Source organism: Malus sylvestris, chromosome 15, assembly GCF_916048215.2.
Source record: "Malus sylvestris chromosome 15, drMalSylv7.2, whole genome shotgun sequence".
NCBI classification, from domain to species: Eukaryota; Viridiplantae; Streptophyta; class Magnoliopsida; order Rosales; family Rosaceae; genus Malus; species Malus sylvestris.
In genome coordinates this window covers 2,665,505-2,690,266 of record NC_062274.1, presented here as the reverse complement: position 1 = coordinate 2,690,266, position 24,762 = coordinate 2,665,505, and the positions used below count along the sequence as shown (strand labels likewise).

The following is a 24,762-nucleotide window of genomic DNA, read 5'->3' as shown; positions in this document are numbered from 1 at the left end:
CTCTAATTTTATTTATAAAAAAAAAAAAAAACTTCCTACTCCCACATTGTCAATCACTCTCTTCCTCTCTCATTCTATTTCAAAGACAAAAATACATTTTTTTCTCATACTTTGTGTGTGCCCATATGCTAATGTTATATAATATCGTGTTATGCGATGTCAAACCATTAGAGACCTGACTCGAGAAGGTTTGACAAAAAACCTTAAGTACTTCCTGCGAAATCTTATCGTGTTATGGTCCTCGTTTGGTGGCTTGGCATGGACCGAGAAACTTTAATTATTTTAGTCTATAGCATACCAAGGCCGATGTCTATTGCACTTTTATAAGTTGGGGCCAATATTTTTCAGTATATTGTGTTTTGCAAGTCTCATCTATAGTTTCGTGACTCAATATGATTGGTTTGGATTCAACTTTATCTCGTTCTTTCCACCAAACGAGCCGATTTTTCCATGACTCGAGAAACGAGTAGAGATAGTATACATAAATTATAAGCATTATCTGGAATGATTGGATGCGAAATATATATATATATATATATATATATATATATATAGGTGAATTATTAAGTCCGCCGAGAAAAAATCAAGCTCAACCGTGGAGAGGCGGTGGAAACTACCACCTAGGTGTAATTCGATGGAAGGATGAGTTGTGTAATAGAGATCGAAAAGAAGCCAATAGTGCCAACACTGTTTAATTCGTGAGCACAGATTTGTGTCGGTGATGCGTCGGAAGTTTGGTTTTGCTGCCAACCTATGAACTAGAGATGGGCCTTTAGTTGGTGCATAAGTTTTCATGGCCTTTTGGTATAGAGGTGGGCTAACAGCCCAAACACACAAGAAAACCCAACAAATGGAAAGATTTAAAGTCAAAGATCACAGGTGCCCAATGTACATAGATCCGGTTCTTCAACAAGAGAACACGGCTTGATACATAAAGTTTAAAAAAATAATTGGGTAGAAATTTATTTTTTTAAGTTTCCAACATATTTTATTATTACACTTAGTGTGTTGACCAGTATTCCTAGCACATTGAAAAATCTCTCCTTGGCAGTTAGGCAGAGGGTATTCAAAATTTGCCAGCATGTTATTGCATACTTATTAGCATTGGACTTGGTTAAGTTTTTCATTATCTTAATGTTAAGCACATGCAGCTGCTGCATGCATTTTCTTCCGTCCCATACATCCGCTTCTACTCTCTTAATTTTGCTTTCTCCAACATTGATATGATCATGATTGGTTTTCAAAGGTTTTCCTTTTTAATTATCTTTGTATGATCATTTTCTTGACCGCGGTTTTGGGCCAAGAAAATGCTCAAACAATAAAGATAAGGCATCGTTGCTTTCTTTCAGGGCGGGGATTGTTTCGGAACATGGTTATGCTTTAGAGGACTGGAATTCTCCTTTGGTGTTCATGTTTGTATTGGTCAAGCTTCAGGTCAGGTGCAACAAAGCTAGAGACCAATCTTCCAATCTTCATGACGGAAACATTGCTCCCAACTTGGTTTACTTCTATTGTGGTCCAACATTAGACCAGGGTCGTCTCTGAGATTGTGGTAGTCATCATAGGACATATTCAAAGGGCTTTAATTTCCAACAATCATCCAAACATTGTATATTGATACATGAAAATGACTAATTACTCAGGAAAATCCATTTCTACATCAAGTTAATGACTCTTGAGAATTGTAGAAGAAATAATATATTACGAAGAAATCAAACTAAAACAAAATGCAATCATAATACATACTTGAGAATTGTATTAATATATTTCATTCAAAAAATTACTCTTCCCGCGTTTTTAACTTGTTTAGTTAATGACTAACCTTCAAGAACTTGAATTAGCTGGAAATGATTGGCAATCTTTCTACCCATCTTGTACAAATGCATTTAGAAGTTAGTCTTATTTATGGTGGAATTCCTCCTCAAATCTTGTCAACCTCAAACTTGTCTAGTAAACTTTTAAACGGAACCATCCCAAAATCGAGTTCCAGGAAACGTAAAAAAAAAAGACAAAAAAAACTAAAACTAAAACTAATTCTAAAAATGTATGTTTTAATCCACATCAACATATTTGACTATTTTTGCGTGCAAACAACAGAAACAAGATAACATGAAGTGAATTTTGAGTTTCAAAAAGTAAAGTGACGACTTTTAAATTCTATGAGCAAAATGAAATCAAAAGTCAAAATGTGCTTAATGATAAAGGAAAACTAATGAAAATAGCTTGAAAACTTTGAGTTTTAATGATAAGGACAAAATAAAAGGTAAAGTGAATAGTACCAGGATTGACTTTTTAGTGTAAAAATATGGTTTTTCGTTAAAGTGAACAGTACCGGATGCTTTTCGTTAAAGTTCCCATTAATGATAAAGCTAGAAAGGGTTTATTTGTCGAATAATTCAGTCTTTGACGAGATTCCATCTGCTTTGGTGACGTTCCCCAACTAGATTTATCCAAAAAATGCATAAGTAGAGATTGCAAATTAGATTTAGAGAAGATATCACAAAATGCATCAATATTCGGCTTCGGAAAGTCTCCACGCTGCTAATCCAACCAAGACAGCCTATGCCGACGACAACAAAATAGAGGTTGGATTTAGATATCCATGCTTTTGTTTTAGGGTGCTTTTAAAATAGGATGTGCTATTCATACATCATGTTTTTATTTTTCACATACCTCTTATTAATTTATATTCGTTGATATTTTTTAATTCATCCGATCCGACGGCTGAAAACAAAAAAAATATGAGAGAAGTAAAAAGAAGTGTGTGGATATCACACCCCTTAAAATACCGCAACCTTCTCACATCTCTATAAAACAAAATCATTACATATCATCAGTCAGTAGTCGGTTTCATGATTTTAAAAGATTGAAACATATATATGAAAGCATCACTCGCAATATTTTATTTTATTTTTAAATAATCACTGAGCTCTCTCGTCTTAAGATTTTAAAGGTTATTCTTCTTATCCTTCAGCCACGTCTTCAAATTTTAATACACCTTATGAGTGATGATAAGGAAAACGTCGTCTTCAAGTTTGTAAATAGTATTAACTTTGAACGTAGATTTGATGTCTTCATCAAGTAAGTCTTGAGAAGTACTGATTGTTTTTTGTTTGGAAGGAAGGAATGATTCCAACTTTTTTTCTATTTCCCCAAACGAATCGGCAATTTTCTGCACTTAATAAAATCGAAAAAAAATCAGAACTAATGATATTTTAAAAATATTAAGTTCTTAAAAATAAACCGAACTGACTTATATAATGTTTATGTGTTTTTTTTTAGTCGAAGTTTATGCTTAACCAAGTTGCGAGAATAAACCAAAAACGATATTTTGTGATTTTTGTATTGGACCGCTAGTGGATTTGGATTGTACGTATGTGTCAAAACATTCACATACCTAGCCCTAACAAAGCTTTGGTTACAGTTTACATAGTCTGGCAAATGGCAATTCGCATCCAACCTCCCTCCGACTTGCTCTCAAGTTTAGGTTTCCGTTCTTCCAATTTCTAAAAAACAAAATAGCGAAATCGTGACTTCTCCTCTGCTGATAACAATGCAACATGACAATCACAGTAGTAGAAGAACCGCAACCACAAATATTGAAGCTGAATTTTAGGTTTCATTCTCAAGATTGAGGTTATGTTTATTAGATATCTCAAGCCTCTCATCACATCCTATAAAACAAAATCATTACATAAAAACAATTGGAACAAAATATATTAAAGCCTAATTTACCATAAAATCATTTTTAAATCATCACAGAGCTTTCTAGTTCTAGGATTTAAGTTATTATTCTCTGCCCAATTATGTTCGATCTTGTTGGTGAAGATAATAAAAAAAGAAGTTTTTAAGTGTGCATTGTGCACATTGCATCAACTTTAAGCATATATCTAGACCCTTCATCAATTAGAGCAACAGTCGAATAATATGAACTGAATGCATCATTCATATTCGTCATTCATATCCATCACTTTATAGCTCACCTCATTTGTGTTATTCATTCATTTTCATTGAAATACATTATCAATCTCTATTTCAATTCCGAGAGAGAACGAAAATGGGACTAACCCACCGGTGACGTTAATTTGAAACGATTAAACAATTAATCAGTAAATTTACCATAAACATATTAACATGCAGTTAGGAAAAAATGGCTGAACACAGCTTTATTTCATTTTGTTTTTATTAAAACTTTGTGTACTTATGCTTTAATTTAACCGCGTGTTATGTTTGTGGTAAACTTACTGATTAACTGTCTTGTTATTTCAAATTAAGGTCAACGATATGTTAGTCCCGTTTTCGTTCTCTCCCGGAACTAATACAAAATGGATAATGTATTTTAAGAGAAATTAATAAATAACACAAAGTATGCAAGCTGTCACGTGATAAATATGAATGACCCATTATTTGACTGTCAATTTGGTTTGTCTCTAAATAAGAATGACTGATTTTTTTCGTTTTCATTTTGGTAGAGAAGTGCCGATTCGTTTGAGGATTCTTCCAAACAAAAAAAATACATGCTCAAAGTTAATATATATGCTCAAAAAAGATTGGAAACACTGCTCGTCTTCCCCAATAAGATGGATTATTATTTGAAGATGTAGATGGATTGTAACCTTTAGAATCATAAGACATAGAGCTCAGTGATCCTTTAGAAAATATTTTATGATGAGTGATGCTTTTATAAAATATTTTAGGATGAGTGATGCTTTTATATGTGTTCCAATCTTATTATACACAATGGAATCAACTACTGGTTGCTAATATTAAATATTTTTGTTTTATAAGGATGTGGTAAAAGGGTTGAGGTATATTAAACGAATATGAAAATCTAAATCCAACATTGATCTTTGTGATCGTTGGTAGAGGCCTTCTTGGCCAAATGAGAAGCATTTGGCCCTATCCAACTCATAGAACACCAAACAATAATAAAGTTTTATCCCACTATATTGGGTTAGTTGTATTAATCTTACAACGTCACCGTGCTCAATTTTACGCCAACTTACCGTCAAAATAATCCAACACAAATAAAAAAATTCCTCCAAAAACAAGCACAAACCCTAAAAAAAAAAAAAGCATAAAATTCCTAGATAAACGGTTGCTTAGATGACCAAAGAAAAGATAAAATCAAGGAAAGAGAGGGAAAAAACAGACCTACTTGTTGAGAAATCTCGCTCAGCTGGTTCCAATAGGGTGCACGCCGTGTGCTGGAAGGGATGTAGGGTTTATATTTTTCTTGTCGAATGATGTAGGGTTTATATGGAGAATAAAGAAATAATGAGGTTGTAAATAATGGCACGTGACATGGCGTGGTTGGTTAAAAATCTTATCGAAATCTATTTTCAAGGATTTTAAATAGATAGTGACACGTGGCGCTACAAGATTAGTTAAAAATATTATCCCAATCTATCCACAAAATTTACACTTTCGAATAATGACATGTGATGCGACGATATTATTTAAAAATCCTATCCGAAATAAAAAATAAAATTATATTCTATATTTTCTAAAAAAAAAATCAATGTCTTAATACGATATGGATGAGAGAGTCAATTTAGTAGTGAATATGCAATTCGCAGTTACTATTCACTAAAAGGCAATAATTAACTTGCTATATACGGTTAGAAATTATATATTATAATTAATATTATAATATTTAATTTTTGTATGAATGAAAAATAAGAGTCATGTGTCATAGTTGAATTCAAATTCATAAGTTGTATCTGTTCGTTGAAACTTTAGACAACAGTCATATTGTTTCAAAAAGGGTGGCTTGAGTTCAAAAAGGGTGGCTTGAGTTCTATATAAACTCAAGCATCCCACCTGTCTAAAAAAATGAAGAGAAGAGTTTTCTCCAATGTCTTAGTAGAAATCCGAGTCGTGTCTTGAGAGTACAGAATATATAAAGTTCGCAAGAGTCCGAAAATTGAAGTGCTTTGACTTCAGATTATAGATTGTTGAATCCTGGGAGATTGACGCCTATCGAACTACAAGCACGCGAGTAGGGGCGAAATTCTATCTTTAGGACATTGCATGTATGCAAGCCTCAATCTCCAAGTTTGTCAGTTATTCTAACTTTCAATCTAGTTATTTATATTAATCTCATATATAATTGATATTATGAATTTCTTTATGATTATTATCATTGGAATTATATTGTTATTTTTCATATTTTCTAATATTGCTCCAACATATACCTGAGAGTAATAGCGTCGCTGATATTTTAGGAGTGAAGTTGCTCTTGGGATTTTTGTTAGGGTAAGAATGAGGAGGAGAGGCGCGGCTTTTACTAGCGTAACAAATGACGAGGCTATTTTGGACATTTGACCCACCAGTTGGACTCAACTGAAAAGTGTTGAAGTTGTTTTGGGTACTTCTGTAATTTTGCAAAATGAAATTGCAATTTTTGAAAGTTGGACTGGTTAGAAAAGAGTAATGCTAGAGAAATTGAATTTGTAGACAAAATTTTGAAAACTAAAGGACATGAAAGTGATTGGTCTATTATTTAAGAGTTGATAAACGTGCTTATTCCTATTGGTGACACATCATTTGATTTGTAAATTTTGTATATAAATTTAGTCTCTCTAACATTACCCGTTGGGAAATGTAAGGGAAATTAAAGGACTTGTTAATTTGGGAATTTACAACGGTTAAAGTTGAGTTGTTACTTCAACGCCGTACGAATATATAATGTAACGAAACATGATTAACATGACTCAACGCAAACATTATTCATCGCATAAGATTGTATTAAATAAACAATAGCTTTTAACTTTTTCGATGAGTAGTATAAATTATTGTATTATTTTATTCTGGATTTTATATCGACGTCCATATTGATCAAGACGTAGTAGAAGTAACACAACAAAAACATGAAAAGTAACACAAACACAACTCGATCGTCAAGTCACCCTACATATGATTGAGGACGTAGAAAAAACACTAGCCAAATTTCATATTCATGGCTATAGTGTGTGTACGTGAGGGAGGGAGGGGAAGCAGAGTTTGATATGTGGGTAAGTAGATGTCGAGCTTTAAGAGCATAAAACCTGGACAGAATCTTCTTATGTGTAACCCAAACAGCACCAATCAAACCCAAAACGTGCAACTTATATTCTTCAAAACACACTAAGGCATGTATATGGTCCCCAGCATTGCCCTTTTTGCCAGGCAAAAGCACATCAAACCCCTCCTCTGTATATAAAGCTATGAATATTATTGGCTTGGGACCCTCTCATATTTTATTTCTTCCTTTCTATCATATAAATCATCACTTTATGATGGTAGGCTCACGCCTACTACTAATAATTCTACTTTAGAGTAGACCCACGAGTTGACATCATGAAAAAATATGTATGCCTCAAACATGTGAATCAACATTAGTATATCGACTATTTGAGTTGTACTACAATCAGTCGTTCTAAGTGTGAGCATTTACAATCTGCATCTCATTCACCATCTAAAAGTATTTAAGCTATCTATCATGTGTGAACAATATACATACCTTATTCAACCCATGTTAAGTTTAGCACACTAAAATGCGCAAAAGGATTCGTTGCAGTACGAATACATATCCAATTCAAACACTTAAAAGTATCATCGCGGTCAACTATCGAGTGCCACATTTGGTCTGCTAAGTCGTGTATCAATAGTTCAAGAATCTACTAATATGGTATCCACACCAATGGCGCGTTTACGTAACCGTAATCAAAATTGGAGGAATTGAATTGATGAGGAATTTGGTTAGAACGTCAGATTCCCTTTTTTCATCTCCTATTTCCTCTCTCTATTTCATGCTCCTTCGTCGATGTGGGTTAAGTTTTAGGGAAATCTCAGTGTGGGTTAGAAAGTCAGATTTGAAAATAGTTTGTCAAAACCTCGAATTCCTGCAATGGTGCAAGCGCAGGCGAGCTTCTGACAACGACTTCAAAGTTTAATCTAGTACGATGCATGTGCAAATGGATAGGTTCGGGTGCTGAAGTTGTAAGGGAGTCGGCGAGGGAGATGGACAGATGGCGGGCTGGATGCTGAAGTATTTTAAGGGTATTTTAGGTAGGAAAGTATGATTCCGGATGGAGGCTTTCACCCGGAGTGGGATTACCACCTCCATCTCAGTAATCCAGTTCCTCCACATTTTGGAATTGAATTCCTATTTTCTAGTAGACCCTACCATATTTTCATTCCCAAAATGTTAAGTAAACACTGCAATCGTTTCAATCAGGAATGATTTCCTTTCATTTCATTCCAACCCCCGTTGGTAAACACGCCATGAGTGCGTGTTGATTATACCATAAAAATTACAAATGTTAATTGTCACAGCCCGTCCCGAATAACTAATTTTTCCTTGATGTGAAATGACAATTTTGCCCTTGGACGTTAAAGTGCGTGGTGTGTGATTTGTTTTGAAATGGGATTAATTGAGTTTCCCTAAGTTTTTGGAACCAATTAGGAACTAAGAAACCTTGGTTATGACTGAATGTTGACTAGTTGTGGACCACACACATCACCTTTCCCTTCTTTCTCTTCTTCCTACGCTCTATCTCATCTCTCGGACTCTCTCTCTCTCCTTCTTCTTGTACGGACAAATACCAAGGACCTCTCAAACCTCACTGATTGAGGAAGAAAATGATACCATTGTGTTTGTGAAGCCTGGACGAGTCGATTGGTACCCATTTCAGGTAAGGATACCTTCAAAAACCCTAGTTTTTCATAACCCCCGATTTGTGCATTGTTCATACACACGTAATTATGGATGTTTTCGGGAATTTGAAGCTTGTAGGAAGCTTAGTGAGGTCCCAAGGAAGCTCGGAGTGCTTCGTTTGAAGGTTTTGGACGTTGGGATCGTGTGGACGAAGTTTGGTCGGTTTTCTTGGAATTCTCCGGTGTGATTCCGTGATTTTTAGAACTTTAAATTAGTATGATTGTGTTCTACAAGTAAATAGCTTCATTTTGGTATAAAATACGTGAAAAATGGTGCAAAAACGAGTGAGAAATGGGTAGTTGCAGGTCTGCCCAGAATTCGGCGTCGGTGACACAGTTCCGGTGTCTGGAGGTTGAAGGTGATGCGCGTGAGGCCATACCCTCCTCGGCGCGTGAGCCATAGAAATTTTTTTCTAAAAATATCACAATATTCGTAAGGTTGTGTAGATCACTGTGGTATATTCATATACCCAAATTAAGCAATGTATGAGAAGTTATTAGCTAGTATTACCTATGTGCTTTAAAATAACGTTTTTATAGTTAATTCGCATATAGGTGAGACTTATCTTGAGGACAAACGTATCCAGGGGCGACTCAGGAGTTACGACCCGTCGACATATCAATGAGTAGGCTTTTGTTTTCAGTATATACTTATATACTTGATATATTTCCCATAAATGCATTTTTAAGGAAAGTATGCGTTGAAATAATATGCCAAATGCTTTTATAATTTGATTATGCATTTCATGGTTGCATATATATATATATATATATATATATATATATATATATATATATATAAATGTGGTGCTGTGGAGGCACATGTAAGTTCATGTAAGTTATGTTTGATTATAGGAATAATTGATGATATGATATGTGATTGACTAATGTTGAGCTCATAAAACTGCACCTAGGGTGTTTGTAATTTAGCTAGAGATGTGAAGTACATGCCTGTTTATTTACGTCACCTCCCTCACTATATGCTCATATTGGATCCAACTTAGGTGCACAGTCTTGTCATACAGACCTTAATTATGGTTCCGACTCGTAGGTGACTAGCGATTTATCGTCCGACTATTATGAGAGAGTAAAATTGAGCATAACTATATTACACCTAATCTTGTCGTACAGACCACTTTTTAGTGGTTCTGACTTATGTGTAGTATATTGCCGTATATGTCATTGTAGTGACTCTGGCTAGATTGACTTTTGAGTTATGAATTTAGTTGTACAGACCACCTCAGGGGTTTCGGCTAACATATCATATTCCCATGAAATCATTCTTACCTGGATTGTTTACTTTGTTATATTTTGGCATGACATACATATGAATATGATTATGTGAAGCATGAAGTGAATTGTTATGATTTCATATATATATATATATATATATATATATATATATGTATATGTATATCTATGTATATGTATATCTATGTATATACTTATATCTTAATTATGGGAAAATCTTACATGTTTTACAGCAAGGGGTTACTATGTTGATAAATGAAATGATTTTGTAAAACATTTGTTTTTGCCCACTCACGTTTTCTGTTTTGCGCCCCTCTAGGTTTTAAGTAAGCTTGTTGTTGGTGGCTTGAGGACGTCGGCAGTTCTTACTTATCTAAATAATAGTAGGACATTCCTGGTACTGTACTTGTCCTACTGGACTGCACCTAGACTTTTATGCTTTGATTATGAGTGTTTACTGTTGTAACTAACTCCTATCACTTTCTGTTTAGTACTGCACTCTAGTAATTTGGTTTTTAATTATTCATATATTTCTTATCTTTATTGCTTCCGCACTGTGCACATGGCTACGTCACTCTCACGTGACGGCCAGCATGCCTTGATCTCAATCGGGTGTGTCATTAATCAGTTCAATATATAGGTAAAAATCGTTCAATATATATATATATATATATATATATATATAGGTAAGTGAGTTTATTCTTCTTCCTTCTTTTATTAAGATTTTTATTTTATTTTAACATAGAAATACGCTAACATGCTAGTAACCTAATTATTTATTTTTAGTATAAAAATATATTTTACACTAAGAATGAAGGGAAATTCGGTTAAGCTACATAATGAGTAACTTAATTTAGTATTAAATTTGTAATCTATAAGATTCGAACCGAATAATTTTTATTTATAAATAAAAAAAAATCTGAATATCAAGAATCCAATCAATTCTTAAGAATAAATGTTTTTAATATGAAGGCATTATGGGATAAAGTTGCAGAAGTGGTTGAGGAAAGGGACAATGATGAATTGCAGCTGTAAAGATGTGAGGGAAATGAGGGGACTTGTTTTCTGAAAGGTTCTCCTGCCCAAGAAAATAAGGAAGCATTACGCGGATTGATTACACTTGTACAAAACACTTAAAAACCCTATGGCTGAAAGGACCATATATATAGTAGCTTAGCTAAATATTAAAAATATTGGACCAATTAATATTAGGTTGACGGGGGAAACATTGTTCAACTTCACCATCAACACACCTATATCTGACTTTGCATGGGTGCTTGCCAGTTGCCTTTGTAAGGAGAAACACGATTATGAACCGAATTTATTGTTATCGGACATGCAACATGCATCATAGGATCCTAGGGATCTATCAATTTGGACCATTAAAATTTGATCAAACGGTTAAAGTTATTATAATTATTAAAGTGGATTCCTGTTTATAGCTGTTTTATCAAATTTCAATGCTAAGGAGACTTTAGTCTCAAAAGTAAGATTTTGCATGAACTCTCTATTATAATGATATTTTATGTGCTAATATTATAAAAATATTGTGCAAAAAAGCATGAGATTTCACAAGGTGCACGACGAATCCCACTTTTGATAGAGTCTTACTAACATTTCTCTATTTTTGGGAGAGTCTTATTGCTGCTAAGGCTTCACTACTCACATTGCATACAATAGTAAGGCTGGTTTAGTATTGATGTGCTTTGAAAAAAAAACTGTTTCTGATGTGCTGTGAGAATAAGCTCATTTTTGCTGCTTCATGTTTTTTCAGTTTTTTTTCACCCAAAACTGTGAAAATAAGTTGTTTTTAAATATTTACCAAATATTTTTTTGAGCTCAATTTTTTTATACTCACTTTTTATAAAAGCATCTCAGTACTAGGTTTACGAACCTTAATCACTAGCACAGCAGTAGGGGTGGCCGTCAACATAGCCCCTAATCCGAACCTTAATCACTTATGAAGTAGTGGTATTTTAGGTTGGTTTTGTCGTACTTTAAACCTTCATTTTCCAAGTTTAAACCAGTACAAACTAATTAATACTGTAAATATAACTAGGTTTACGTTGAATAGTAGCGCCCGCCAACCATCGAATTATCACCTATGTTTCATGCATGTATCACGTTAGTCTAATTGACAAATATAGTGGAAGTTAGGTAATTCAACTAACAGTCTTTTGGCTCGTTAAGTTAATTAATTAGTAGTTATTGCCCACTAAATAATTAATGGCTTTTCACTCGAAGCAAAGTAGATTAGTGCGTTTTTTTCTTTAACATGCATCAGTGTATAATATATAAGAATTTAAGAGTGAGTAAGCTAATCTTGATCACTATCATAGGGAGAGAACAAGCTTGATCACTCTTAAGCTAGCCCAAACTTGATCCAGCAGCCCCGATGTTAATTGTAAAAATATAGTAAAATCCTCGAATAAAAGTCAATAGAGTGGATGGACAAATTTCTACGTACAACCATGTGCAAAAAGCATAGGAAGCTTAAAATCGAAGCTTTAAGATCATCTTTGAAGGAAATGTTAAATTATAAGAGTCAAATTACAATTGATGACTGATGTGGTATTCTGAAGCTTTATGTCAAATTTTGTAATTATTTAATCGAATTGTCAAATGTTATTTTATTATTTAAATAGAGCTTTAAATGATTGTAATTATTAAAAAAATGTTGAAATAATTTTTTATGAGTAATACTATTCATACCATGTTTTTATACCACATAACATTTCTATACCACCTTAGGTGGCATTTGATATGGTCCACATCATTTGAAAAATTTGCAAAACCCAATGAAAGGAAGGAGAAAGACTCATTCTCGTATACTATAATCATCATTTAATTGACTAGTTTTTTTTAATTATTAGTTTATTAAATAATGAACTAAATTTAAAAATCTGATTAATTCAAATGATATGGCTATTCACATCAAATACTACCTAAGGTGATATGAAAATGTGGTATAAAAACATGGTATGAATTGCATTACTCAATTTTTATTAAATGAAATGTTAGTGGAATAAGGGATCCACTATTAAAATGAATTAAAAATAAATTTGACATTAATGTCAAATTTAACATCAAATTACTAAGCCTTCAAATCCAATCAACAAATAACAATTCAATTAGATAGACTTTTGATGTCAAATATGTACAATATTATTCAACCTAAAATTTTGAAATCTCATTTCTCTAATCCTATCTTATTAAAAGAACAGAATCAATCGAAGGAAAAATTAGGTGTCTATATTGGTTTATTTGACCAATTGACTCGTGGCTGCATGTCCCTTTGGAATTTACTGCTTAAGATAGATAGATAGATCTGGTCCATGCCAATGATGTCATGCATAATAATAAATTTGAACGGGTGACGGTTGGTGGGTTAAATTTCCGACGACTATTATACTGTGGGAAGATTATAAAATAGTTATTTGAACAAATTGAAAAATCAATTATAAATATGTAATCACATGTTTTACTTAATAAATGTGGTTGATTATTTACTTAATGAGTGATGTTTTAGTGTGGTAGTTACAAATTTGTAACATGCGAGTTTCTTTCTTGATCTGACATTTTAGGTTCATGACATGATCTCGGTTATCACTAATATGGTTTAAGAAAATGAATTAATGAGTTAGAATTATGATAAGACAGGTTTTGATTTTCTCTATTGTAACGAAGCTATAGTTTTGATTATCTCATAAAAAAAAAAGGTTTTTACTAGCAAATCAAGATTACTACTGAAGAAAAACAGAGACCAAGATAAATTCTGTCATACAATGATTGACGCATTTTCGTTACTTTCTTATCACATGATAGCTAACTTAAATTTTACTTTAAACCAATAAAAATGTGACACAAGTACATTGCTAATAATAGAACTGTATTATTAACACGAACGTTACAATGTCAGTATATCGTTGTCATATAATAGTTTTTTTGGAAGTAATTTTTAAATGACAAAAACATTTTAGATCAATATTTTGTAAAACTAATTCTTAATAAAAATACAAATGAATTATAAAAAAATATTTAAAAACATTTCTATAAAATAATTTGAAATAAAAAATAATTTAATTAAAAATACTTTTAATCATTTTAAAATTACGCTCAAACAAGTCCTAATTGCTCTCCTAAACTAGGCATTCCCCTTCTTAAGTTCTTTTTTTTTTTTCCAAAATTTTTTTATGATCGAATTCCCAATCTTAAGTTAAATATAGACTAAGGCGTCAAAAGTCAAAAAGTTGCTCATCTTAGCTAGGCGTCAAATGGCAGGAACATCCACCCGGCACAAGGGCCCCACCAACACCTTCCACTCTCCTTCCCCGGCGCGTAATTCAACATCTCCCGCGAAGCCAAGACGACGAGAAGGGACACCTCGGGCAAAAACCGCAAATTACGAAGGGCAAAATCGACCATAAAAGGGTGGCGTGCTTTAGCGGCACAAAAGCTATGTCCTCTGAGCCACTCTGTCTACACAGTCCCCTACTCTATATACACACCCACACACTCTCTCGCTAGACCCAAAATTCACACCACCACCACTTTCTCTCTCTCTCTCCTCTTTTTCTCTTTCGCTGCAAGTTTCGGAGGGAGGTGGAGACAGCCGCGTCAGATTACATATCATCATCGACTCGTCGTCGAGATTCGCGCCTTGGAAAAAAAATCATAAAGAAACGAGCTAGAGGGGAAGATCTTCAGCGAATCAGGAAGTGATTTAAAGCAAAGGCGGCGAGAATTTATTATTCCCCTCTGGTTGCAGACTGTTAGAGAGAGAAAGTAGAGAGAGGGCGGTTTGGTTTGTTCATAAAAATCCTCTGAGAAAAATAAATTCTTTCTGCATTTTTTTATTTTTTATTTTTTGGGTTGTGGGATTTGTGATTAGCATTTCTCTTAGGTGGAAATAGTTGCGGGTTAGAGAGAGAAAAGGAGATAGAGGGTGGGGTTTGTTCATAAATATCCTCTTAAATTTTATTACTTTCTCCATTTTTTTTAATTTTTGGGCTTGTGGGATTTTGCGATTGGGGGGAAATAGTTGTGGGTTTTGTGTAAGAAGCGTCATCAATGTCATCATAAAGGCTTGGGAAGCGAATGGGGAGGGCGCAAGGGTCGACGATTTTGCTGTAACGTTTATGGTCTGCTGGTTGCGTGCTTTAGAGAGAGAAACAGAGAGAGTAAAGGAAGAAGGAGAAGGCATTTCTAGTCTTGGAATTTGGTTTGGTCCTCAAGGGCGGAGAGGGCTTTCGTCTCTGTTTTCGGCCGAGTGTTCCTCAGGACCCGCCATTTTAGAGAGGGAGAGGGAGGAGAGAGAGAGTTGGCATTGCCCGCAGATTGAGAAGAAACGGAAACGGAGTCCATAATCTCTGTGGAGGAGTAGGACTTCGTCTGTAGGCGTTTGGTGCTGTAATTTCTGGTTGCTTCGAAGGGTATTGTGGTACAAAAATGAAGTTTATGAAGCTGGGGTCCAAGTCTGATGCATTTCAGGCTGATGGCAAGTTTATCAGGTAAAATGGGTTTTCACTTTTTCTCTGTGCTCATAATTTTTTGCATCACAAACTCCAATTTTTTTTCTAAAAACCCATTAAAATCCCTTTTCATATTTTTCATGTTTTTGGTTTTTAATTTTTTTTTTTTTGCCTCTCCCCGTCAATGCTATGAACTTGATGAACTTCTCTTAGATTCTGAATTATGGGTCTTTTTTTTCTCTCTCTAGAATTGTGAGATTTCAAATGAATGAGGTCCTTCTCTCTCTAGAACCGTGAAATTGTTCATTTTTGCTTGACAGAACATGTGCGTTTGTGTTTTTTTCTGCAAGTATGCTCTGTTTTTGTACAGAGCTGGTGAATTGCTGCCACTGAATCGTGATAGAAAGGGGGTGAAATTACAAATTTGCCATTAGATGGTGATTTATATACCTATATACTGAAAAGGTGAAATATTAGCTGCCACCTTCCAAGAAGAGAACCCTTTATTTTTGTGATAGGAAAATTACAAGAAACTTTTGAGGAGATAATAAACAAGAGAAGAAAGCACATGGGCGTTTTTGTGCTGTTCTTATCATTGTTTTTCTCTCTGCCTTTAAAAGTATTGCTATTTTAATTTTGGAGAGTGTAGGGCTAAAGGGAGTTGTGGGGGTGTGGAAGCTGTCTTTCAGGATGTGGTCCTGCATTTGGAATGTCACTATTTTATTGAGTTTTGTGGTCCAAATATGGAAAAGTCATATGGAGTACCCCCAAGATCTGTAGCCATCACGCCGGCGAAATTCTTCCGGTGAACGAGGAATTTAAACAAATTACCGGAGGTGTTTTTCTTCCGGTGGATTGTTTCGGCGTCATCTGAATAAATATGCAAATGATTGAAACTTGCTTAATTCTTGTATGTCTAGTTTCCTTATGACATTTTAGTATCAGTTACAACTCGAATCTGAAGTCTATAATCTGACATCGGTGTTGGAGTTTACCAAAAACCACCTCCTCATGGTAAAATCTTAACTAAGAAGAACGAAAATCTTGACGCGCTTAAGCCCGACAGTTATATTTGAATTTTTTGCAACTGCGTGCCTCGTAAGGATCCAATTATAGAGATATTTTGTAAATGCATGTCTTATTGTAGTTTCTATGATCCTTGTGTCTGTGATTAACTGGTTTTCATATGTTCATGCAGATATGTGTCGTCTGAACTGCAAACGGATGTTGTTATTAATGTTGGGGAAGTGAAGTTTTACCTTCACAAGGTATTTTTTCCTTGCCACCATTTTTCATCAATTTACATGAATTTTTTACTATGATAGCATTATTTGATTTGTTTGGAGTCATATATGCATATGAATGGTTTTTACGATTTATGTTCGTATGAACATAATAGTGGTGGTCAAATCTAAAATGTACGTGATCATTATTGAATGGTACATTTGTTACTCGAATTACTGCTGCTTTCTCTGCTGAACCGTGCTCTGTTTCTTATTGTTGATCGTATCTGTTTTTCCAGTTCCCTCTCTTGTCCAAGAGCAATCGCCTGCAAAAACTAGTATCAAAAGCCAATGAGGATTCTGAAGAAATTGACATGGTTGATTTTCCTGGTGGGCCAAAATCCTTTGAAATTTGTGCAAAGTTTTGCTATGGAATGACTGTTACTCTCAACGCTTACAATGTTGTGGCTGCTCGATGTGCTGCTGAGTATCTGGAAATGACTGAGGGTGTTGATCACAGTAACCTAATATACAAAATTGAGGTGTTCCTTAACTCAAGCATCTTCCGTAGCTGGAAAGATTCCATTATTGTGCTACAAACCACTAAACCTCTTCTGTCGTGGTCTGAAGATCTGAAGATTGCTGGAAGATGCATAGACTCAATTGCTTCTAAAACATCTGTAGACCCTGCCAACATCACTTGGTCCTACACATATAACAGAAAATTAGCAGAGCCTGATAAAATTATTGAAGAAGGGATGAATTATCGAGACAAATTTGAAAAAGTTCCAAGGGATTGGTGGGTTGAAGACATATGTGAGCTGGATATTGATCTCTACAAACGAGTTATTATTGCTGTGAAATCGAAGGGAAGAATGGATGGCAGTGTTATTGGGGAGGCTCTGAAGACTTATGCGGTTAGATGGTTGCCAGATTCTGTTGATGCACTGGTTTCGGATGAACACGCCTTGAGGAACAAATCTCTGGTAGAAACAATTATTTGCTTATTGCCGTCTGACAAAGGTATGGGTTGTTCATCCAGTTTCTTGCTGAAACTTTTGAAAGTTTCTATTTTGGTTGGAGCAGACAAGTCGTTGAGGGAGGAGTTGGTGAAGAGGATCAGTTTGAAGTTGCATGAAGCTCGTGTAGGTGATTTATTGATCCCCGCACGATCTCCTCAAATTACTATATATGACGTTGAGTTGGTTCAGTCTGTTGTGAGACAGTATGTGATGCATGAAAAGTATAAGTGGGATTTGGATGTTGTCGAGAAGAATGAAAAGGGGACTGATACTTTTATATTAGGGCATGGATCGTTGTTGGGTGTTGGTAGACTGGTCGATGGGTATCTTGCGGAAATTGCACATGACCCAAATCTTAACCTCAGTAGTTTCGTAGAGTTGTCACAATCAGTTCCCGAGTCAGCCAGGCCAATTCACGATGGGTTGTACAAAGCCATTGACATCTACCTGAAGGTATGCGTTTAAGCCATGTCCACATGTTTATTTATTCTCCGTCATGCTTTTTGTTTCGCACTAGAGTTGCCTTGTCATGTTTCTGAGATTTAAGTAAAGAGGTTGCAGGAAGCTCTGATCTATTAGGATGTACCTTTTTTCTTTCAAACCTTGGCTGACCATTAGATCTGAAAGTGAAACTATATTATTCAAATTATGTATGTTTAAAACTGTGCCATGTTCTATGCCTAATAAGTACTATAAGCGAGGAATGCGATCATGTGAGTCCCTGCTATTTATTTTGTCTTTGTAAATACTAAATTGTAATGAGAGACTTAGAATGCGACCAGATTGGTCGATTTCTGGGAAACATATACAGCCCTTCAGATTTGTGAATTATTTGCATGAATGCTGATTAGCCCGCGTGTCCAGGAGCACCCTAATTTGACAAAGGCTGAAAGGAAAAGAATATGCGCATTGATGGACGTCAAGAAACTTACAGTGGAGGCATCGATGGATGCTGCACAGAACGAGCAGCTCCCACTTCGAGTCGTTGTTCAAGTTCTCTTCTTTGAGCAGATAAGATCTGCTGCTAGCGTTCAAGCCCTTAACAACCATCCCAGTGACACTTCACTTTCCACAACAAATTTGGACGAGGAATGTGACAAGATAGCAGAAGAAAACTGCAAGCCGTTGGGAAAACAGATGAGCCAAATGAAGGTAACTGAAGAGTTCCAGAAGAACACAAAACTGGCAAAGAACAACAGCAAAAACAGCCGAAGTGGTGGTGCGCAATTGCTTCCATCTAGGTCAAGGAGAATCTTCGATAAATTGTGGTCTGTGGGGAAGGGGCATGTAGAGAACAAGAGCTCCGAGACATCCGGGAGTTCTCATAGTCCAACTTCAAATGTTCCTGGTGATTCAAAGTCGGTTTCATCTTCGAGACACAGGAGGTATTCCATCTCGTAAATGGGGATTTCAGGGCTGAACGGAATTGAACGAGTTCAGAAAATTCCACTGCAAGTGTACAAAGGAGTAGGATTTGTTGTAGCTGATGATATATTGTCCTTCAATCTATCAAGCATGTATTATCTCAAATGGAGTTTACTATAGTTACAATGTAATCAGTTTATCCGAGTGCCTTGTCTACCATCTTTTGGTTCCACTTGAAAATTGATCTGTGTTTCTGTTTAAGTGCTTGTTCTTTTGGAGTTGGAAGATCTCAGATCAGTTATTTCTTTCATCGTCTTCGAATTGAATTTGAAGTGTACGAAAAATTCATCGACTAGTTATTGATCTACCGATATTCTTCTTTCTTACCTCAAAAAGAGGTATCAATTTGAATCCCTATTTTAGATTGACTATTAAAAAAAAAGGACGAGAATTAAACCACATTATTGTTAGATGGTTGAGCCCACATTTTCCTTTTAGTGTAGATAATATCTTTTGTTCAAAGAAAAGAAAATTAGATGTCTTGCTAGATGGTTGTTGAGCAAAATGAATTCCATGGAGTTTGATAGGGTGTAATTGATGATTTTCAAGTAAAATTTTGATCCAATTTTCTTGAAATCTAGATTTGTGAATACTTAAAATACATTAGGATTTGCCTACACACTTTGAGTGTATAAACACATTTTTTTTAGAAAATGAGAAGGAGAGAGGGAGAGAGAGAACATTGGGGGGGGGGGGAGTGGGAGGTTTTTGTTTTTTTTTTAATATTGAAGGTATTTTAACATCACCTTAGACCATCTCCAACTCTGGTCCATAACCTATTTTTCCCCTCTATTCCCCCACACACAAAAATCCAACCCAACCAACCTTAAAATTGGACCTAAAACCTAAAACCGAAAACAAAGCCAGATTTAGCCCAGGATTAGTGGGATTGGGCCATTATATATGTATATTTTATTTAGTTTTATATTTATAAATTCATTGAATCCAAAAGTTAAGATCTAATTTAATGAAATTCAATGGTAAAAAAAGAGTTAATGGTCCAAATTTAAATCTAATGGCTAAAGTAATTAAATTTTTTTTATGTGTTTCATATTTTTTCATAGTGTTTAACGAGTTTCATGGTGCTAGTTAGTGATTTTTCAATATTTGTCAGAATCTAAATATTTTTAGGTTAAAATGTTTATAAAATTAAATTAGAATAATCTACATAATTTTTTCTTTTAAAAAAGTTACTTTAAGAAAAAAAAAAGCCTAAATTCATTCTTTAATAATTTGGGGCTAAAGTTTTAGGCTAGAAGGATTAGAGCAGAAAAACCTATTTCTGGGTTAAAACCTAAATTTTCTGGGCTAAAAGGTTTAGATTTTAGGCCAATGGTTGGAGATGGCCTTAGGTGTGGCTTTAATAAAAAAGAGTAAAATTTAAACATGTGAAATTACATTATTGCCCATCATTTTTTTGTGTGATAGAAGACTAATTTGTTTTTTCACTCTCTTTTAGTTGACAAATAGAGTTTTATTAATTAGTAGAGATTATAAAATTTCTAGATTTTCTTGAATTTCTCAACTTTTAAAGTTCTTTAAACTTTTTTAAAATCCTAATTGAATACACTTGATGACACACCCCGATCCGGAGGATCCAGGTGTGCTGGCCGTCACGTGGGCGTGACGTAACCATAAGCACGACACGGAAGCGTAAAAGCAACATAAATCAGCAGAATTTCAAACCAAATTCAAACATAACCACCTACGAACATAACCGAACGAGTTGACAAGTAAACACATAAGTTCAGAGCATAGGTTAACTGCAGTCAAGTAGGACTAAAATAAGAATACATCACCCTCAGGTGAGTCCTACATGTCCCAAAGTCTGTCAGAAAGCCGGAAAAGGACCTCGTGAGCCAACCACCGCTAAACTAGAACCTGGAGGGGCGCAAAACAAAATGAGTGGGTCAGTAAAACAAATTAGTTTTCCAAAACAGTTCATTAAAACAATTATATCCCCTCGCCGTAAAAACCTGTATACTTTCCCAGAAATATATATAACCATATAAAATCTCAAAACTTAAATCCCAAATCTTTAACATTTTCAAGAAAACATGCCATGCCATAAATCAAAATATAAATCAGGTGAAATAAGAAATTAATCGGAGACCCTGCAGTTGGTCCTATACGATTAATTCAATAGCTCAAAATCCCACTAAGCCGGAGTCACCACAGTGACCTATACGGCCCTACTCTGCACATCACTCGGAACTACGTAAGGTAGTCTATACGATGAAAGGTGTAAAAATACGCTCTAGTGCTTCTCTCATCATATCATCAGGGCGCCCACTAGTCGGAATCAAGCCTAGTGATCTATACGACTAGCATGTCGGAACCCTCACATGTGCTGTACGACATCCACCTACTTGGATCCAAGGCGAACGTGCGGTGTGGTGAATAATATAAGCACTAACACCTAGGGTGCAGGTTATGAGCTTGAAACATCTTATCAACAATCAATTAAATGAATAATGAACTCACCTGACTTACCTGTGCCTCCACAGCACCATGGAACATGTATGCATCATATATCAATCATATATCTCATGTGAAATTCATATTTATCAAATAATTCTATGCATGGCATTTAAATTCATAATTTTTCTCATAAAAACATATTTTCTGGGAAAACAGTTGTATATAGGTAATACGAAAATAAAACTGCCCACTCACTGATAAGTCGACGGGTCGTAACCCCCGTGGCGTCCCTGGATGCGGTCGTCCTCGTGATACGTCTCACCTATATGCGAAACAACTATAAAAACGTTAATTTTAAACACATCACCAATATTTCGAAATAACTTCTCATACGATGCTCAATTTGGGTATATGAATATACCACATCGACCTACTCGACGTCACGAGCGTCGGGATATTTTTAGAAAAAATTTTGGAGTGTTCACGCGCCCCCACGCGCCACACGTGGCACGGGTCCACGCGCAGGCCACACGCAGCACGTGCAGCACGTGTCATCCCCTTCGCAGGGCTCGCCGGACTGGTTTTTCCAGCGGCCGGACTCCGGCCAAACTCCGGCCAGTTTTCAAACTCCTTGTTCTCCTTCGTTTTTCACCCATTTTCTTCGTATTTTATACCAAATTGAAGCCCTAAGAGTGTACTATCACGTTGGACTAGTTTTAGGGCTTAAAAACCAAGAAATCTCACCTTGTAAAAACCAAAGATTCGGCCAACTTTGAAACCCACGATCCCGACGTCCAAAACTCTCCAACGAACGTCCCCGAGCTTCCTTAGGACCTCACTAAGCTCACTACAAGCTTAGAATTCCCTGAAACACGACATTTAACGTGTGCATGAATAGTACCCAAAAATGGAGGTTTTGGATTCAACGTGAAATCGAAGGTTTCACTTCCTAAAACTAGCATCAATGAACTCAGGACGTCGAAACGATGAAGATACATACCTTATTTGGCTCGATCCGTCGAGTTTTGAAGGATTTTGGGTGTGTGCCGTACGATGGGTGTGTGTGCGTGAGTTCGTGAGGGAGAGGGAGAGACAGGGAAGGCACGGGGGAAGGAGAGGGAATGAGAGGTCTTGTGTGGTCCAGATTAACCCACACCCTCCATTTCATCCTAGCCATACAAAATAAAAGAAATCAACCTTCAAAATTTCCAACTCTCTAATATTCTTCTAGCTAAATTAATATTCGGACCAAAATAACGCCACTAACATACGCACCTTAAAAACGCCAAGGGCACTTCCGTCATTTCACATTCCCGTCAACAGTACCTCCGGGACGGGCTGTGACACTTGATTTCTAAGATAAATTCTTGATTGAATACATTTTGAATTTCCGAGAATTACATAAAATACTGATTGAATACCCAAAATTTATTAATAGAATTAAAATTCTTCAAAATCCTAACTAAAAACTTTCGTTAAATCAGCTGATTCCAAACACATCACATCCAAACTCTTAATCATTGAATTTGAAGCTATAGAATCACTTGAATACAAATCTTTTAAGTTGGATTGGTTACACAATTTTAACCAATGAAGCTACAATTCACTTGAGATGCCAAATATATATACTCTTGGTCAGTTTGGTTAGCAAAGTTCGAATACAGGATATCATTAAAACGATCACTTTTAACTGCTAAAGCTACAAATCTGCTTCATCTACAAATCCATTTTACCTACAAATCCTTTGACAATTAGTGTGGATGCAAATTTTCTCCTCTTCGATCTTGGACGATTTTGCACCTACAAAACAACTAGCACCTTAGGTTAAGGCCAAAAGCCTCACGCGCCCACGATGAATGGGGGGGGCTTTGGCCGAAGAACCTCCGATGCCAAAGTTAGAAATTTAGAGAGAAATAGTGTTTAGAGTGTTTTGGAATTTTTGCAAGAGGTTTGGAATTAGCTTTTTGGTGAGAATGGGAGTATATTTATAGGGATAGGAGGTGGCTAGGGTTTTTAGGTTTAATTTAGGTTTAATTAGCCAATTTATTTGGCTATTAAACATAAGATGAATGTTTTGGTGGTTTTTGAATTTATTGGGTAATAAAAAGGAAGAAATGGTGAAAAAGGTAGAAAAAAGTGATGGATTAGGTTTTGAAATGGGGATAGCCGGCCATGTGATGTTTTAGGGTTGAATTGGATGTATTTTGTAGTTATTTGGATATAATGGATGGTTTAATTGACAATTAATGGGTTAATTAGGCAATAAACCCATTAATTAGCCAATTAACATAATTTAAAAGGAATGTGTTTGGGAATTACCTTGTAGAAAGGATTTGATGAGATGGACTTTGAATTGTTACCTATTTTGGGCACTTCTGTCTTGGTTGAAAGAGGGTTGCCCGCTGCTTGCGCATAGGAACCTCGTTGTACTGCAAGGGTATTTTTGTCATTTTTGTCCAAAAATCCATGTGTCGCCCTGTGAATATTTTTGGCTCCACAAATGCCCCCACACCTGTTGGGCTGCTCGCAGAAAAGGGCAGCAGGTGTAGAGATCTTCTTGCTTTAGGAAACTTAGGAATGCTTCCTATTTTGATGTAGATTCTCTCTTTAATAGGAAATTAGATCCTTCTAGGAAAGGGAAATAAATTTCTCTCAAAGCCTATTTAAATCCACCTTAAGTGGGTTATTAAATCAACTTTGGAGAGCGATTTATTCTACCCTACAAGAGAGAGATAGCTTAGAGGATATTTGTTCCCCCTCCTCTAGCAATCTTCTACATCTTGCCCGTGCAAATGACTGTCTTTCGTTGATTTCTTCGTCTTCTTCGTGGATAGTGCTACCGCGGGGCAGTCGTCGGGGTGGTGCGGCACGTTGGCTGGCATGGGCCAGGAGTTGACTCGGCATGGGCCGATGAGGTATTGTGGCAGGGACCACTGCTTTAAGCTGCTCGACTTGGCTAGAACCAATGGCAGCTTGTGTGGCTGGGACCTCGAATTGTGGCGCTGGGGCGCAGTGTTAGGCAAGTCACATGGCTCATGTCTTTTTAGGCTTTTGGACATGACTCGAGCTAGGCTGGTGATTGAGAGAAATGAAGAGGTTGCGAACCTCATGAATTGCTGGAATGTTGGGTTGAACTTCCCTGCTAGGTACCACGAATGACGTTGGCTACTTTAACTCTTTTCGTCAGGAGAAACGTGGGCTGTTCCCAAAGGATGAGGGGAATAGGATCAAAGCGGATGCACTGGCTCG

At 35.8% G+C, this 24,762-nt stretch overlaps 1 protein-coding gene and 1 long non-coding RNA gene across 4 annotated transcripts; one reads left to right on the top strand and one right to left on the bottom strand.

Moving 5' to 3' along the window:
- Positions 1-14,437: 14,437 nt before the first annotated feature.
- LOC126604590 (BTB/POZ domain-containing protein NPY1-like) lies at positions 14,438-19,293 on the top strand. Of its 2 annotated transcripts, none has more exons than XM_050271881.1 (4): positions 14,438-15,461; positions 16,621-16,690; positions 16,945-18,120; positions 18,532-19,293. In XM_050271881.1, exons 1-4 carry the CDS (start codon positions 15,400-15,402, stop codon positions 19,066-19,068), a joined length of 1,845 nt encoding a protein of 614 aa, XP_050127838.1. In that variant the 5' UTR covers positions 14,438-15,399; the 3' UTR covers positions 19,069-19,293. The 2 variants fall into 2 exon arrangements, with proteins under 2 accessions (XP_050127838.1, XP_050127839.1); XM_050271882.1 differs by lacking the exon at positions 14,438-15,461 and adding an exon at positions 15,585-16,520.
- Positions 19,294-20,746: 1,453 nt separating this feature from the next.
- LOC126601358 (uncharacterized) lies at positions 20,747-22,402 on the bottom strand. 2 transcript variants are annotated; one of them, XR_007615720.1, is made up of 3 exons: positions 22,258-22,402; positions 21,769-21,850; positions 20,747-20,973 (listed from the first exon to the last, which is right to left on the bottom strand). It is a non-coding gene; the product is annotated as an uncharacterized LOC126601358 (long non-coding RNA). The 2 variants fall into 2 exon arrangements; XR_007615721.1 differs by having other exon boundaries at positions 21,769-21,835.
- Positions 22,403-24,762: the final 2,360 nt, after the last annotated feature.

What these genes read in the sequence shown, in the direction of transcription:
- LOC126604590 (XM_050271881.1), top strand. Translation starts at nt 15,400, where the DNA reads ATGAAGTTTATGAAGCTGGGGTCCAAGTCTGATGCATTTCAGGCTGAT. An exon ending in TGAAGTTTTACCTTCACAAG is followed by an intron (nt 16,691 to 16,944) that starts GTATTTTTTCCT and finishes CTGTTTTTCCAG; the next exon opens with TTCCCTCTCTTGTCCAAGAG. An exon ending in CCATTGACATCTACCTGAAG is followed by an intron (nt 18,121 to 18,531) that starts GTATGCGTTTAA and finishes CCGCGTGTCCAG; the next exon opens with GAGCACCCTAATTTGACAAA.